Raw genomic sequence first — 17,039 nt, 5'->3', positions numbered from 1 at the left:
GTACAACTAAATGACTTGAATCATTGAATCCCTGCAGTGCAGAAGGAGGCCATTCGGTCCATCAAGTCTGCACCGACTACAATTCTACCCAATCCTATTCCTGTCACCCCATACATTTACTATGCTAATCCCCTGGTACTAGGGTCAATTTAGCACGGCCAATCAACCTAACCCACACATCTTTGGGCTGTGAGAGAAAACCAGAGCACCCAGAGAAACCCACGCAGACACTGGGAGAACGTGCAAACTCCACACAGACAGTGACCCGAGACCAGAATTGAACCAGGGTGCCTCGCACTGTGAGGCAGCAGTGCTAACCATTGTGCCACCATGCCTCCCACTTGTTAGTGCGTTATGATGGTTCAGCAGTCAGATGCAGGCCAGACCTAGTAGGAAGGGCAAATTTCCTTCCCAAAAGGATATTATTGAACCTGATGTGTTCATACAGTAATCCCATGGTTCCATGGACACTTCCACAAGACAAGCTTTTTATTGCAGATTTATTTCTGAATGATGAATCTTGGATTGCTAGTCCAGTTGCATTAACACAATGCTAGTTTCTGCAGTTCTATGTATGTACTGTACATGCATGCCATTAATTGTCTACAGTTGGTGCGACAACAGTAATTTCTCCCTCAATGTCAGTATAACGGAGTTATCAACTTCAGGAAGCCCCTGTCTACATCAATGGGATGAAATGGAAATGGTTACGACCTTCAAGTTTCTAGATCTCCAGATCATAAACTATTCTGGTCTCTCTACACCAACACTATAGTTAAGAAAGCCCACCAATGCCTCTACTTTCTCAGGAGGCTAAGGAAGTTTAGCATGTCCACTACGAGTCTCACCAATTTTTATCTGTGCACCATAGAAAGCATTCTTTCTGGTTTTATCACAGCTTGGTATGGCTCCAGCTCTGCCCAAGACCGTAAGGAACTACAAAGAGTCGTGAATGTAGCCCAATCCATCACACAAACCAGCCTCCCATCCACTGACTCTGTCTACACTTCCTGCTGCATTGGAAAAGCAGCATAATCAAGGACCTCATGCACTCCGGACATTCTCTCTTCCACCTTCTTCTGTCGAGAAAAGCATACAAAAGTCTGACTCAAGAACAGCTTCTTCCCTGCTGCCATCAGGGTCTATCATGTATAAACTGATCTTTCTCGACACTCTAGCTAGGACTGTAATATTAAATTCTTCGCCCTCTCCTCCCCTATACAGACTATCTTTTGTCTGTATAGCTCACAAGAAACAATACTTTTAATTGTATACTAATGCCGGTGACAATAATAAATCAAATTAATCATGCAAGGAGAAAGTGCCTTACTGAGAGGTTACATCTCTTTAGGCCTCAGGACAAAACTGAGGAGAAAATGTTTCACAAGAACCAAGTGTTAAATAACGCAGAGCAACTCCTTAAGAGTCTTCCACTTGCAAGCTGCAGAAAGTAATGTTGCAAGCCTGTTTCTCGTCCCGATGGCACGGTGATGTCAGTTAGATGCTTATTCATTACTCTTACACTTTTCATGTGGCTCAGAGATCTTTGCATCAACCTGCTACTCACGTCTGGCAGGTGACACCATCTTGATCGCCATCCAGATCTGGCTTGCCTCGTTGCACTTGGCAGACAAAAGGGTGAGAGGAAAAGGCTGTTACGTTCTCGTGTCCCATCTCATTGATTTGTGGATCTTACTAACAAGAACCTCGAGCACCTTTTCTCTAAGACATTGCTTCACAAAAATTTGCATCCGCAACATCTCAGTTCAGGCAGCTCGCTCGCTTTGTTAATAAATGGTTGTGCTGACTCATTTCATGATGTGGAGATGCCGGCGTTGGACTGGGGTAAACACAGTTAGATTAGGTGCAGGTTAGGTGGATTAGCTATGCAAAATTGCTCTGTCTGAGGCCAGAACTCTTCATTCACCTGACGAAGAGGGAAGCCTCGAAAGCTTGTGGGTTTACTATCAAATAAATCGGTTGGACTTAAACCTGGTGTTGTCAGACTTCTTACTGACTGATTTCACACAGTGGATCATTCACTTACCAGTTGCGTATTCCTTATACTGCATTCTAACTCGCTTGGATTCCATTCACCAAAACCACAGAGAAATAAACTTTGCAGCAACTTACGCAATAGCAACATTCTAAAAGAGACTTGCAGCCAATGAAGTATTTTTGAGACGGTCACTGCAATACAGGGAATGTGGCAGCTGATGTGCAGCCGAGAAATAGCAATGAAATAAATGACCAAATGACTTGTTTTAACGATGCTGACTGAGGTAGAAAAATATGAGTCAGGTCCCCCGGTGAACTCGGGTTTTGCTTTACAAATGAACCAGATAGGACAGACAGAACTTCAATTGGAAGGCCCAAACAAGACATCCCTGTGTTAGCCAGGCTTATAGCTCACTGAAGCTCACCTTGAGTCCACTGTCTTCTCACACGGGGGCAAGGGTGCTACCGCTCATCTAAGTTTGACACCTGCTATATTAACAACTAACAGAAGTCAAAACTGAGCCAGAGTAAGTATTTTCAGCTGACCCTCTATCTGGGGCGCTAAGGCTACCTTTGCAACACGCCTGGCTCATTATAAATGCTGATGCAAGATAACCACAGTCTCTAGCTGTCAGCAGTCGTGCTGCTAAATTAAGCATGTCTAGAAGCTGAACTGTGGAATAAAACACAAAATTGTTAAATAATCAAGACAGACCCTATTCTCTCCACACAAAGTTTCCAACAGCAATCCGGGAACAGTGAGCAGGAGCGCAGACTGCTTTTTCTCTCTCATGTTGCCGCTCAATGTAAATGCAACAGACGATTTGATTTATTATTGTCACATGTACTAAAATACAGTGAAAAGTATTGTTTCTTGCAGAGACAAAGCATACAGTAAATGGAAAAGGAAATGAGAGGTTGCAGAATGTAGTGTTACAATCATAGCTAGGATGTAGATCAACTTAATGCAAGGTAGGTCCATTCAAAAGTCTGATAACAGCATGGAAGTTGTTCTTGAGTCGGTTGGTACTTTTATATATTTTTCCCGACAGAAGAAGGTGGAAGAGAGAATGTCCGGGGTGTGTGGGATCCTTAATTGTGCTGGCTGCTTTTCCAAGGCAGTGAGAGTATAGACAGAGTCAATGGATGGGAGGCTGGTTTTGGGCTACATTCATAACCTTTTGTAGTTCCTTGTGGTCTTGGGCAGAGCAGGAGCCCACACCAAGCTGTGATCCAACCAGAAAGAATGCTTTCTATGGTGCATCTGTAAAAGTTGGTGAGAGTTGTAGACATGCCAAATTTCCTCAGTTTTCTGAGAAAATAGAGGGTGTTGGTGGGCTTTCTAACGATAGCGGCAATGGGGGATGGGGGGGTGGTTGTGGGGGGGAGGGGGGGTGCGGGGCGGTGTGGGGGGGGGCGGTGAGGAACCAGGACAAGTTGATGATCTGGACACCTAAAAAGCTCTTGACCATTTCCATGAGACTGACGTTAGCATTCCTGAATCAGTAACCTTGTGAAAAGTCTGACAACACCAGGTTTTAGTCCAACCTATTTATTTGATAATATACTCACAAGCTTGTGAGTATATTATCAACTAAATAGGTTGGACTAAAACCTGGTGTTGTCAGACTTTTCACTGCGTTTACGCCAGTCCAACGCCGGCATACCCACATCAGTAACCTTGGCCAGGAATTCCAGCTCTGTCCACTGCGGGAATCATTGTGGGCAATTCGAAAAAATGGTGGACCAGCAACAGGTTCTTCGACTTTGGGCGAGAATTTCCAGTCCCCGAGCTGGAATCGGAAAAGCCTGCTCTCCGTTTTTCTGCCCAGATTCTGTCGTATCTGCTCTATTTTTGGTTCTTATTTCGCACTTCCAGCATCTCCTGCTTATGGTAGACCCAAGTGGCTTTGGCCAGAGGTTGCCCTAGTGAATGACCCTATTGGATTCCTGCACAAGATCCTCTACCCTCACTGGAGCCAATGTTCAGCCAATTCGGTACAAAGTAAATTTTACTAAGCAGCAAAGTGAATTAAATGCTGAAAAGGCTAGGAGACCTGGCTGTGCACCAACCCACCTCATCAAGTTGTTGTGGTACTGAAATGCCAGCAGTAAACCATCAAGTTAGTTAATTTATTAGTCACAAGTAGGCTTACATTAACACTGCAATGAAGTTACTGTGAAAATCCTCTTGTTGCCACACTCTGGTGCCTCTGGGTACGAGGGAGAATTTAGCATGGCCAATGAACCTAACCAGCACGTCTTTCAGACAATGGAAGGGGGGCAGGGCACCCGGAGGAAACCCACGCAGACACAGGAGAATGTGCAAACTCCACACGGACAGTGACCCAAACTGGGAATTGAACTCTGGCACTGAGAAGCAGCAGTCCTAACCCCTGTGCCACCATGCTGCCCAATGCATACAGTTGCCCAGATGAGGGTGACACAGTGGTTATCTCTCAGCACCAGGGACCTGGGTTCAGTTCCGGCCTTGGCTGACTGTTTGAGTGGAGTATGTATGTTTTCCCCCTGTCTGCGTGGGTTTCATCCCACACCCTAAAGTTGTGCAGGTTAGGTGGATTGGCTATGCAAAAATTGCCCCTTAGTGTCAGGGGGATTAGCAGGGTAAATACGGCAGGTAATGGGGATAGGGCTGGATGGGATGGTTGTTGGTGGTGCAGTATCGATGGGTATCTCCTTCCACTCTTGTCAGGATTCTATATATCCAATTCGCAAAACAAAATGAACCTTAATTAGTCACTTACTGCTATATTGGCTTCCTGATGTGGAGATGCTGGTGTTGGACTGGGGTAAACACAGTAAGAAGTCTGACAACACCAGGTTTAAGTCCAACTGATTTATTTGATAGTAAACTCACAAGCTTTTGAGGTTTCCCTCTTCGTCAGATGAACGGAGAGTAGATCCATCTAACGAAGAGGGAAACCTCGAAAGCTAGTGAGTTTACTATCAAATAAATCGGTTGGGCTTAAACCTGGTGTTGTCAGACTTCTTACTATATTGGCTTCCTTACAGCAAAGGAATAAAATTGAGTCAGAATTCCTTATTTTGAGACTACTACTCAAAGTTGAGACACGGATGCAACAGCAGAATGCCAGAGGAGACAAAGTCAGTTGCCTTCAATATCGAAGCTGTATTTAAGAGTATGGCATAAAGAATGTGACCAAAACCAGTGGCTCCAGGGGCCAAGAGGCAAACCCTCCAATGGCTGGAGTTAACCTGGGAAAAGGACGATTGTTGTGGCTGGCAAAGTTCAAATCTAGCCTTTGTAGCCACATTACGTTAGGGGTTGGTCAGGGAGCTGAACTCAGCCGAACATCTTGAACGGTTTCCTCCATAACCTTCACTCGATCAAGCTAGCAGGAGGGTGGCTGTTCGCTGACAGCTCCATAGTACTCGCTCGGCAACATTCACAACACAATGAAACCTGTGCCTGCCTGAGAACACGGGGATAGGTGAAACTTTAACTCTGCTGTGTAAATATGAGTTGCGTTGAATCAACACTGCATGCTGTCCAAGGTCAAAATTGCTCTTCGGAAAATTAATTAAGGACCCCAACACCATATCCCGGACATACTCTCTTCCACCTTCTTCTGTTGGGAAAAAGATACAAAAGTCTGAAAACATTTACCAACTGATTCAGAACAGCTTCTTTCCTGCTGCCATCAGACTTTTGAATGGATCTACCTCACACTACGTAGATTTTTCTCTACACCCTAGCTATAACACTACATTCTGCACTCAATCGTAGGTACTGACCCCAAGAACAGGAATTTGTGGAATGTCGAAGAGATGGTTTTCTGGACCAGCTTGTGACAGAGTCTACAAGGGAACAGGCAATTCTGGATTTGGTGATGTGTAATGAGGCAGACTTGAACCATAGAACCTACAGTGCAGAAAGAGGCCCTTCGGCCCATCAAGTCTGCACCGAACACAATCCCACCTAGGCCCTATCCCCATATCCCTACATATTGGGGAACTTAAGGTGAAGGAACCGTTAGGGAACAGTGACCACAACATGATAGAATTTACCCTGTAGTTTGAGAAGCTGGAATCAGATGTAACAGTATTACAATTAAATAAAGGTAACTAGAAAGCCATGAGGGAGGAATTGGCCAGAGTTGATTGGAAAGGGAGCCTAGCAGGGGAGACAGTGGAACAGCAATGGTAGGAGTTTTTGAAAGTTATTCAACAGACACAACAGAAATTCATCCCAAGGAGGAGGAAACATACGAAGGGGAGGGCGAGGCATCCATGGTTGATAAGGGAAATCAAGGACAGCATAAAAACAAAAGAAAAAGCATACAAAGTGGCAAGGATTAGTAGGAAGCCAGAGGATTGGGAGGCCTTTAAAAACAAGCAGAGGACAACTGAAAAAGCAATATGCGGGGAGGGGGGGGGGGGGGGGGGTGGGTGGGGAGAAGATGAAATATGAGTGTAAGTAATATAAAAGATAGGAAGTTCTTTTTTTCAATATATAAAAGGTGAGAGGCATTGGACCACTGGAAAATGAGGTTAGAGAAGTAATAATAGGAAACAAAGCAATGGCAGAGGAACTGAATAGTTACTTTGTATCAGTCTTCATGATGGAAGACACCAATGGGATGTCAGAGTTCCAGGAGAGTCAGGGGGCAGGGGTTGAGCGTAGTGGCCATCACTAAGGAGAAGGTCGTGGGGAAACTGAAAGGTCTGAAGATGGATAAATCAGCTGGACTAGATGGACTACACCCCAGGGTTCTAAAAGAGACAGCTGAGGAAATTGTAGAGTCATTGGGAGGCAGGGAGGGTACCATAGGACTGGAAAATAACTAACGTAACGCTGCTATTTAAGAAGGGAGGGAGGCAGCAGACGGGAAATTATAGGCCAGTTAGCCTGACTTCGGTCATTGGCAAGATTTGAGAGTTCATTATTAAAGATGAGATTGCAGAGTACTTGGAAGTGTATGATAAAGTAGGACTGAGTCAGTACGGCTTTGTCAAGGGGAGGTCACGTCTGACAAATCCATTACAGTTCTGAGGTAACAAGGAAGTTATATAAAGGAGAACCAGTAGATGTGATTTATTTAGATTCCCAGAAGCCATTGACAAGGTGCTGTATAGGAGACTGTTAAGTGAGTGCCAATGGTGTTCAGGGCTGGTAAGGATAGAGGCACATTGTAGGTAAAAAAATACCTCCAAGACTGTTAGTGAGTCAAAGTACAGTAGCTTTTATTTCAAAACTCTGGTGTTTATTCCAGAGTTTTGGGAGAACTGGGAGAACTACCAGACTTCTCATAGAACACAAACGCAAGTGGACATTTATACATTATGAGCTCCAGCAGTAATCACAATTCAAAGTTCCAATTCCGCCCAGACCTCCTGGTCTTCGTTCCTTGGTCGTGATTCAGCCCCAGATTTAATCAGTAATCACAGTCCTGCAGTCACGACACAGGCTTCAATCTGCTCACGATTCAAAACCCCTCTGTAGCAGGACCGGCATCCCTGTCTTTGAAGTTACTTGTGCGATTGCGATGTCCCAGCAGGACTCTGACTGTTAAAAGCCGGTATTGCGATCTGCCATCAGTAGCTGTCAAAAGCCGGTATCGTAAACTACCATCTGTGTAATGATGTCCAACTAACACAAATAGGTAAGATTTGCAAAGTCTACAAAATAACAGCCGTATCAAACTGTCTTTATAAAAATGAGAGCTAAAGCATGTAAGACATGAACAAATAACCTTATATTAATGCCAGGAGCAGTATAAGCTAAAGGAGATCAGTCATGATGAAGGGTTATGTTTGTGACATATCCTAGGTACAAAATCCATTAACCCTTTCGATACTTCAAGGCAGAAGGCAGAGAGTGGGGATAATGGGGTGTCTTTCAGAATGGAAGCCGGTGACTAGTGGTGTGCCTCAGGGATCAGTGCTGGGATCACAACTTTTCACAATATACATCAACGATTTGGAAGAAGGAACTGAAGGCACTGTTGCTAAGTTTGCAGATGATACAAAGGTATGTAGAGGGACAGGTAGTATTGAGAAAGTGGGGGGCTGCAGGAGGATTTGGACAGGTTAGAAGAGTGGGCAAAGAAGTGGCAGATGGAATACAATGTAGAAAAATGTGGGGGTATGCACTTTAGGGGGAGGAATGGAACCATAGACTATTTTCTAAATGGGAAAATGTTTATGAAATCAGAAACAAAAAGGGACTTGGGAGTCATCGATCAAGATTCTCTGAAGGTTAATGTGCAGGTTCAGTTGACAGTTAGGAAGGCAAATGCAATACAAGCATTCTCGTTGAGATGGCTAGAATTCAAGAGCAGGGATGTACTTCTGAGGCTGGTATAAGGCTCTGGTCAGACCCAGTTTGGAGTATGTGAGCAGTTTTAGGCCCCATATCTAAGGAACAATGTGCTGGCCTCGGAAAGGGTCCAGAGGAGGTCACAAGAATGATCCCTGGAATGAAGAGCTTGTCGTATGAAGAATGGTTGAGGACTCTGGTCTGTAATCATTGGAGTTTAGAAGGATGAAGGGGGAATCGCCTGTCACTCCCAATATTCTTTGCACCTTGGTTCCCCAATTACCTCCTGTTTCTGACATCCCTGCAAAGTTGGTTTAAACCCTCCACAATAGCACTAGCAAATCACTCCACAAAGAACCCAGTCCCCACTCTGTTTAATTGCAACCCATCAGGTCTGATCTCCACCAGAATTGGCACCAGTGTCCAAAGCATCTAAAGCCCTCCCTTCTGTTTTATCTTCCAAGCCAACCATTCACCTGATCTGCCTATCTCATCACGTGCATATGGCATCAGGAATAATCTGCAATTTGACCTCTTGCTTGCTATTTTCCTACCAAGCACCTTAGAATGCAGGACCACATCCCTCTTTCTACCCATCTTGTTGATCACTACCGCCAGCTGTTCATCCTCGCTCCTTATGGTGCTCTCCAGTGAAATACTTGATCCTGGAACCAGTGAGCCAACGTATCATCCTGGATTCACGTAAGCAGACACAGGAACGTCTGTTTGTTCCCCTAACAATGGAATCTCCTTTAATATTGCTCTTCCAGGCTTCTGTGCCCCCCTGGACATGGACGTGGCTCTTGCTACACTGCTCAGCGCAATCGCTTTCATCAGTGTTCAGGACTTAATATTGGTTGGAGAGTGAGATGCACTTAAGGGACTTGCAAAATACCTGCCTATTTCTTCTTTACTGCTTGGTAGTCACCCATTCCCTCACTCCCCACGTATTTTAAGTTGCAGGCACATCTATAAATGTGTTGTTCACAAAATTCTCCATCTTGTGGGTGCACTACAGTGATGCCAGATGCTATTTGAGCTCCCCAAAATCACATGCTCAATCTGCTGAGGCGACAACACTTCCTGCACATATGGTTAGCCAGAACACAGGAAATGCCCTGGAGTTCCCACATGGAACAGATAATGCTCTCTAGAGTCAGAACCGCTCTGTCAATCCTCTAACTATTAGACAGTAAAATGCATTTCTCAAAAAATACTTACTAGCTATGCACTTCTTCTGTTATCACAAACATACGGAAGTTAATTGAAATGCTTTACTTCAGTAATATAAATAATAAAAAGTATTAGAGGAATTTGGAGAGTTCCAAGCCAATTTATTGCAAGATAATATGGTTTTTTCACTCTAATTCAAGAGTTGCAACATTCTCTGGCTGTCAGTCAATTCCACTTAAAGAGAAAACAAGACACTTAATCAAAAAGCACTTTTCATTCACAACTCTGTTTCCTAAAAGATAACAGATAGCTGTGCTGTAACAATTTATTTAGAAGTTGAATGCGAGTGTTTCTGGTTTATATTGTGCTGCTCACATGCCAGGTATGTTTTGGTACATTACTTTGATTTAACAACATACATGCAGGGAATGACTCCATTTCAGGTTCAGCTCACTGCAGCAAAGCAAAGCGAATTCCAAAGTTCTCTACATTTGACATTCTTTCATGGTGATGTGATGAATGTATCTACCGGCACAGTACCCGTTAATTTATCAAATTGGTCTGCTTGCATTGATTAAAAAAAAGAAACAATTTATAAATATTCATAAAATATTTATTTCCCAAGGGAGCTAAGGGAACAATTTTCTTTCATGCTATTACTTGTTTGTTACAAGCTGCAAAACTACTGCAACAATGAATTTTATTTTCATGCACTTAAGTGTGCAAAGCAAGAATTGAAACCCTTACAAATCAAGCGTTCTGTACATTCAAGTCTTCAATTACGCACTAAATTTGAACGACCAAAATCAAACGCCCTCCAGTCTGCACTCTGCTTCTGTAGTTTAACAAGCTGCAGATTAAGAACATTTTAAACGCTATCATCTCCTTACAGTTCCACCTTGAGAATTATAAAAAATACCATCTATTTTTGATCTGCAGAATTATACAGTACCATTTGCTGGGTGTGGCAGCTACAAATGTGAGTAGGAACTTTATTCCAAGATTTTCCAACAATTTCTAATTTTAATAATCTTTGTGAAACTGACTAGCCTATAAGTTTCCTTAATTAAAAAAAACTTGTGGCCTATTACATAACATCAACGAAGGATGTACACACAGATAAAAGCTAAAATTCACACAGACTGGCACTGAAACTCCATGTTGATGTAGCATTTTTCTAGTGGCACTTCTAGCTTTCACTGAAGGCTGATTTTTAATCTTACAAAGAAAAGGACTTACAGATGAACACCCAGTTTTATAGATACAGCATTGGCTTAAAATATACTTTAGTACCATTTTGAATTTTAATACCCTTCTTTCTGTTTGGTCTTGGTGCTTCGTATTAAACAATAAATTTCTCAAAGACAATTACAATAGAAATAAACTGAATGGTTTTCATGTGTGCCATTCTTATGGAATATCTTCTAAATAATTTCTACACATAGAGCAAAAGCTCATCGTTCATCTAAAGCTCCAGATGGTAAAGGGACAGGCAAAAATAAAGTCCTGGGTAGTTGAATATTTGACAAGATCACCACTATTCATCCAGGACCATCACAAGTCTACGGATTGAGGACAACAGCGGCCATTTACACATCGTGTGACGCAGTGCAGCGGTTACGTACACATATCCATACAGAGGACAACGGCCAACGAGGATGGAAATGCAGATAAGCTGTCTTCCATCATTCCCAGAAGTACACGCACCTACAGCAGTAATCAATCAGTACCAGTTTCATGTGACTAAGTCTCCACTACCATTTCCTGTCTGAGAGCCACTCGTTTGTGGCTGAGAAGGTGCAGACTCCACATCGGCATCTCTGAAAAAGTTCACGGCATCACCACTTACATTGATAAGGCACTGCGCCTGGAGGAAAGAAACAATGAGTAAAACATGGAATGCTGATATGGTATAGCCAAATAATCAGTCTACCAAATGACAGAACTTCAGAATTAGAACAAAGTACGGTACAGCAGAAGAACAGGACATCAGCCCCCAAACCTGTGCCGATTACGATGCCCCAATTTAACTAATGCCTTCTGCCCTTACTCTGCCAATATCCCTCTATTCCCGCTCTCGTGTACCTATTCAAATGCCTCTTAAATGTTGCTAATGTGCCTACTTCCACTTCTGGCAGTGTGTTCCAGGCATCCACTACTCTGAAAAACTTCCTCCGCACATCTCCCTTAAACTTTCCCCCTCTCACCTGGAACCTGTGCCCCCTTGTTATTGATACTTCCACCTTGGAAAAAGTCTCTGACTATCCACCCTATCTATGCCTCTCAATTTTGTAGCCCTCTATCAGATCTCCCCTCAGCCTCTGTGAAAATAATCCTAGTTTATTCAACCTCTCCTCATAGTCAACACCTTCAAGACCAGACAACATCCAGGTTAACTTTCTTTGCACTCTGTCCACAGCTTCCGCATCTTCCAGGTAGTATGGCAATCAAAACCAAAATCATTTTTTATAAATGATCTGGATGAGGATATAGCTGGGTGGATTAGTAAATTTGCTGATGACACCAAAGTCGGAGGTGTGGTAGATAGTGAGGAAGGGTGTCTTAGTCTACAGGGAGACTTGGTCAAGTTGCAGAGCTGGGCCGAGAGGTGGAGGATGGAGTTTAATGCGGAAAAGTGTGAGGTGATTCACTTTGGCAGGAATAATGGATGTGTAGAGTACAGGGCTAATGGTAGGACTCTGAATAGTGTGGATGAACAGAGGGATCTAGGTGTATGTGTACATAGATCCCTGAAAGTTGGGAATCAAGTAGATAGGGTTGTTAGGAAGGCATACGGTGTCTTGGCGTTTATTGGTAGGGGGATTGAATTTAAGAGCCGCAGCGTCATGTTTAAACTGTACAAAACTCTGGCGCGTCCGCACTTGGAGTATTGTGTGCAGTTCTGGTCCCCACATTATAGGAAGGATGTGGAGGCTTTGGAGAGGGTGCAGAGGAGGTTTACCAGGATGTTGCCTGGTATGGAGGGGAGGTCCTATGAGGAGAGACTGAGGGATTTGAGGTTGTTTTCATTAGAAAGAAGGCAGCTGCGAGGGGACCTTATTGAAACATATAAGATGATCAGAGGTTTGGATAGGGTGGACAGTGATAGCCTTTTTCCTCGGATGGAGAAAGCTAGCACGAGGGGGCATAGCTTTAAATTAAGGGGTGGTAGTTATAGGACGGATGTCAGGGGTAGGTTCTTTACCCAGAGGGTGGTGAGGGATTGGAATGCCCTGCCTGCTGCAGTTGTGGATGCGCCTAGTTTGGGGGTGTTTAAGAGATCCGTGGATAGGTTTATGGATGGAAAGGGTTTGGTTTAGGTTAGAGGGTCATTGTTTTTTAACTGGTCGGCGCAACATCATGGGCCGAAGGGCCTGTTCTGCGCTGTAATGTTCTATGTTCTAAAACTGCACATAACTGATGCTTTATTTTTAAAACTTAATGACAAATATTGCTTTGTTACAAAAAGGATCAGTCTTGACTTTTGCTGTCTTTGGAACTGCCACCTTAAACCTTGAGCTTTTGCTCTTCCTTTGATTATGCTCCATAAAACCAATTTATTTGATCACAGGAATCGGGGGAACCATTCAACCTCGAGTCATTATCGGATCATGACTAATCTGCACCTTAACCCCATCTACTTGCCATGGTTCTGGAAGAGTTCCAAATGTCCTCTCCCTTTTGTGGGCACGGCCTAGTCCTAATTTTAAGGCCCTCTTGTTCGGGGCTCTTGCTCTAGATGACACAGGGAGGAAGCACCAATCTTTTAATCGTCTTCAACACTTCAATCAGATCACCCTTTAATCTTCTATATTCTACGGAATGCAATCCTGGTCCAGACAACCTACTCATAATTTAACCCCTTTAGCCCTGATACAATTCTGCAATGGACTCTTTCCAAGGTCATTCCTTCCTGACATGCAGTGACCTGAACTGAATGCAGTATTTCAGATGGTGTCCCTAGCCAGAGCTTTGTACAGCTTTAACATAATTTGCATCCCTTTTGAGGTGAAGGCCATTAGTCTTTCATTAGCCTTTGAAATTATGTTCTGTGCCTACCCACTCAATGATGTCTAAACTTGGGACTCCAAAGACCTCCGCCTTCCCACAGTTTTTAGCTTTTAGCCATTCAGAAAATACTCTGCTTTATCTTTCAATTTAATGGGATGAATTTGAGTGGTCAGTCCCCTGTCTTATATCTCCAGTTAATCGGTGACCATTTTTGTCCACCAAGCTTTTGTGAAGCACCCGGGGTGTTTTAATATACTCGAGCTGTGGCAGGCAACCTGCACTGGGCACGTGGCCCATCACGGTTGTGACTGCAGCCTGCGAGACATTTGGTTGAGAGAATAAGAGTGGAGTTTGCGAGAGCGAAGCGGGAGATAAAAGGGTCCGAGAAAGAGCAAGAATGAGAGCGGAGCCAGGAGGACAAAAGAATGTGAATGAGAGGCTGAGGCCTGGAGATAAAAGAGTGCAGGAACGAGCAAAACTGAGAGCAGAGCAACAGGTAGTGAGTATTTTATTTGTTTTCCTCCTTTGTCAAATATTTTCAGAATTTATTGAAAACTGAAAAGTTTCCTTAGTTTTTGTTACAGCAGTAATAAAGGTTATTGGGAGCAATTGGGTTTATCAATACAAGTTTAAAGTTTATTGATTAGTGTCACAAGTAGACTTATATTAACACTGCAATGAAGTTATGTGAAAATCCCTTAGTCGGCACACTCCGATGCCCGTTCAGGTACACTGAGGGAGAATTTAGCACGTCCAATGCAACTAACCAGCACGTCATTCAGACTGTGGGAGGAAACCCCTGCAAACACAGGGAGAACATGCAGAGTCTGCACAGAAAGTGACCCAAGCTGGAAATCGAACCTGGATTCTTGGTGTTGTGAGCCAGCAGTGCTAACCACGAGGCCAGTGTGCCACAAAGGTATTGAAAATGGTAAATAAATATGAATAAAATAAATACTGCAGCATGTGTAATTAAGAGATGTTTAATGTTTAGTTGTGGCCAGTATGAGCTTTGATAAATAGAATGAATTGTAATAATAAATGTAAGGTGAGCTTACACGTAAATGTGAGGTGGCACAGTGATTAGCACTGCTGCCTCACAGCTCCAGGGACCCAGGTTCAATTCCAGTGTCGGGTCACTGTCTGTGTGGAGTTCGCACATCCCCTCTGAGTCTGCGCAGGTTTTCTCCGGGTGCTCTGGTTTCCTCCCACAATCCAAAGGCATGTGGATTAGGTTGATTGGCCATGCTAAATTGCCCTTGGTGTCAGGGGGATTAGCAAGGTAAATATGTGAGGTCACGGGAATGGGACCCAAGTGGGATTGTGGTCGGTGCAGACGTGATGGTTCGAATTGCCTCCTTCTTCACTGTAGGGATTCTATGAAATCAATGAGTTACAAAAAATGCTGCTTCTCAAATCCATTCCCATTTTCCTCAGAACTCCATGTTTGCATCTCGACAATCAGGGATTCTGCCCTTGTCACAGCATTGAAACAACTTTTAGTCAAGTTTCAAATTACATCCTATGCAGTTATAACAAAAACAGACTCTCCCTCCTTGACCTCCCTGTAGCCTGAGACATAGTTGACCGCACCTCTTCAATCTCTTTTCATAGCTGGCTGGGGTTGCTCTCACCTGGTTCCATTCTCACCTGTTTAACTGTCGTCACAAAATTGCTTGCAAATGGTTTCTCTTCCAGTTCCTCAACCATTACAAGTGGTGCCCTCTGTGGATCAATTCTTGACGCCATCCCTCGACAACATTATCCAAAAACACATGTATGCTGATGACCAGCCCTACCTCACCATCACCTCTCTCCATTCTTCAACAGTTGCTACACTAGTAGACTGTTTATCTGACATCTAGATGAATAGAAATTTTCTCCAATCAAATATTGGGAAACCTGTAGGCATGTTTCTTTGGGACCTGCTCCAAACTTAGCCCTATCCCTCTCCTTGCCAACTATGAGATTAAGCCAGTATGTTAATTTTTAGTGCCACATCTGATCCAGGGTTGAGTTTCTGACCTGTTAATGTTGACGTCACCAACACTGCTTATTACTACCTCTGTAACGTCACTAGACCTCACTCCTGAAACCTTCATACATGCCTGACCATTCTAACGCACTCCTGGCTGATCTTCCGTCCTCTACCCTCCATGTAACTGAGGTTATCCAAATCCCTGCCGCCTGTGTCTTAATTCACAGCAAAGCCCATCTCCCTTTACCCCTGTGCCCACTGACCTCCACTGACTCCTAGACAAGCAACATCTTGTCTTGATTTTAAAAGTCTTATCCTTGTTTCCAAGTCCCTCTATGGCCTTGTCCTTTCCTATTTTTGTAATCTCCTCCAGCCTTGTAACCTTCTAATTCTGACCTCATTCATTCTCAATTTTAATTGTTCCACCATCAATGGCCATCCTTTCAGCTGCCTAGACACAGGCTTTGGAATTCCCTCTCTCTATCTCTCTGTCTCTCAATCTCACTTTCATCCTTTAAGACGCCACTTAAAATCTACCTCAATGACAAAGCTTTTGGTTATCTGATATTGTCTTATATGGTTCAGTGTTATACTTTATTATGTAGAGTGCCTTGGCATGTTTCATTATGTTAAGAGGCATTGCACTAACAAGTTGTTGCTTTTGTTACATACCAAATAGGCCATTAAATTGGCTTAATTTACAGGACTCTTAATTCACGTCACATCAATTTTTTTTTGATTCAGTCATTACTGCTATTCTGGTATTAGGAATGGACTATGGAATGGTGTCTACTAATCCTTATTCCAAAACTGCTCACTATAAATTTAAAAAATGGAATTAAGTTAAAATCCTTTTAAGACAAACTGGTATCAAAGACAGTAATTTTTAAGCTTCTGTGGAGCAAAAGGTTCATTAAACATGTGGGCATAGTTTACAAAGGGCACTCCCCTGATCCCTGTGCAGCCTCGGCAGAAATCCTTTACAGGAGAGGGTGAACAGCTGTTCTCCAGGGGGGAAATGAACAACATTTCCTTACCCTGAATAGCATTCACTTCAGTCATGATTTACTTTTATGCATTTCACAATTCATCAGAAGAAAAGTTGAACATTGCTACAAAACAGGTGAATAACTTTTTTGAACTGGAGTACAGACCTGATTTTTGTTGGGGTTTTCCATAAACACGCACTGTTTCATGATGTAAGACACGACTGCATTCCCCCCCAAGGCAGCCACATGGGCCCGCACCATAGCAAACACTTCAGCGATGAATGCATGAAGGAATCCGCTAACGCCTCCCTCCTGCACAAAGCAAAACAATTCCACAATGTTTCTGTTCAGATCCTCAGTTTTGTTTCACATGTAGTACATTAGTCCCTCACTCAGTGAGACTGCTCACTGCCCAATTATCTGGTTCATTTTATTACCAATGGGTTTTTGTAAAACATGATTGAGATTTTAAGTGAAATTTCTGGATTTTAAAAGGAGTTCAGACTGATGGGCCGAATGGCCTTCTTCTGCACTGTAGGGATTTTTACGATTCTATGAAAGCACACTGGGACATCCTGAGGCTCAGAGC

General features: G+C 43.4%; 1 protein-coding gene across 1 annotated transcript in view; it reads right to left on the bottom strand.

The window, feature by feature from the left end:
- Positions 1-7,285: 7,285 nt before the first annotated feature.
- Positions 7,286-17,039, bottom strand: part of c2cd5 (C2 calcium dependent domain containing 5) — a 106,785-nt gene continuing 97,031 nt past the window's right edge. The window contains exons 27-28 of the mRNA XM_080207204.1: positions 16,616-16,762; positions 7,286-11,339 (exon numbers count right to left, since the gene is read on the bottom strand). Of these exons, the coding sequence (XP_080063330.1) occupies positions 11,208-11,339; positions 16,616-16,762 (279 nt within the window). The 3' untranslated portion in view covers positions 7,286-11,207. The remainder of the gene's footprint in view (positions 11,340-16,615; positions 16,763-17,039) is intronic.

Source organism: Carcharhinus amblyrhynchos, chromosome 19, assembly GCF_965287045.1.
Source record: "Carcharhinus amblyrhynchos chromosome 19, sCarAmb.v2.hapA, whole genome shotgun sequence".
Classification (NCBI taxonomy): Eukaryota; Metazoa; Chordata; class Chondrichthyes; order Carcharhiniformes; family Carcharhinidae; genus Carcharhinus; species Carcharhinus amblyrhynchos.
The sequence above is the reverse complement of the archived record's forward strand: the minus strand, read 5'-3'. Positions and strand labels throughout refer to the sequence as shown.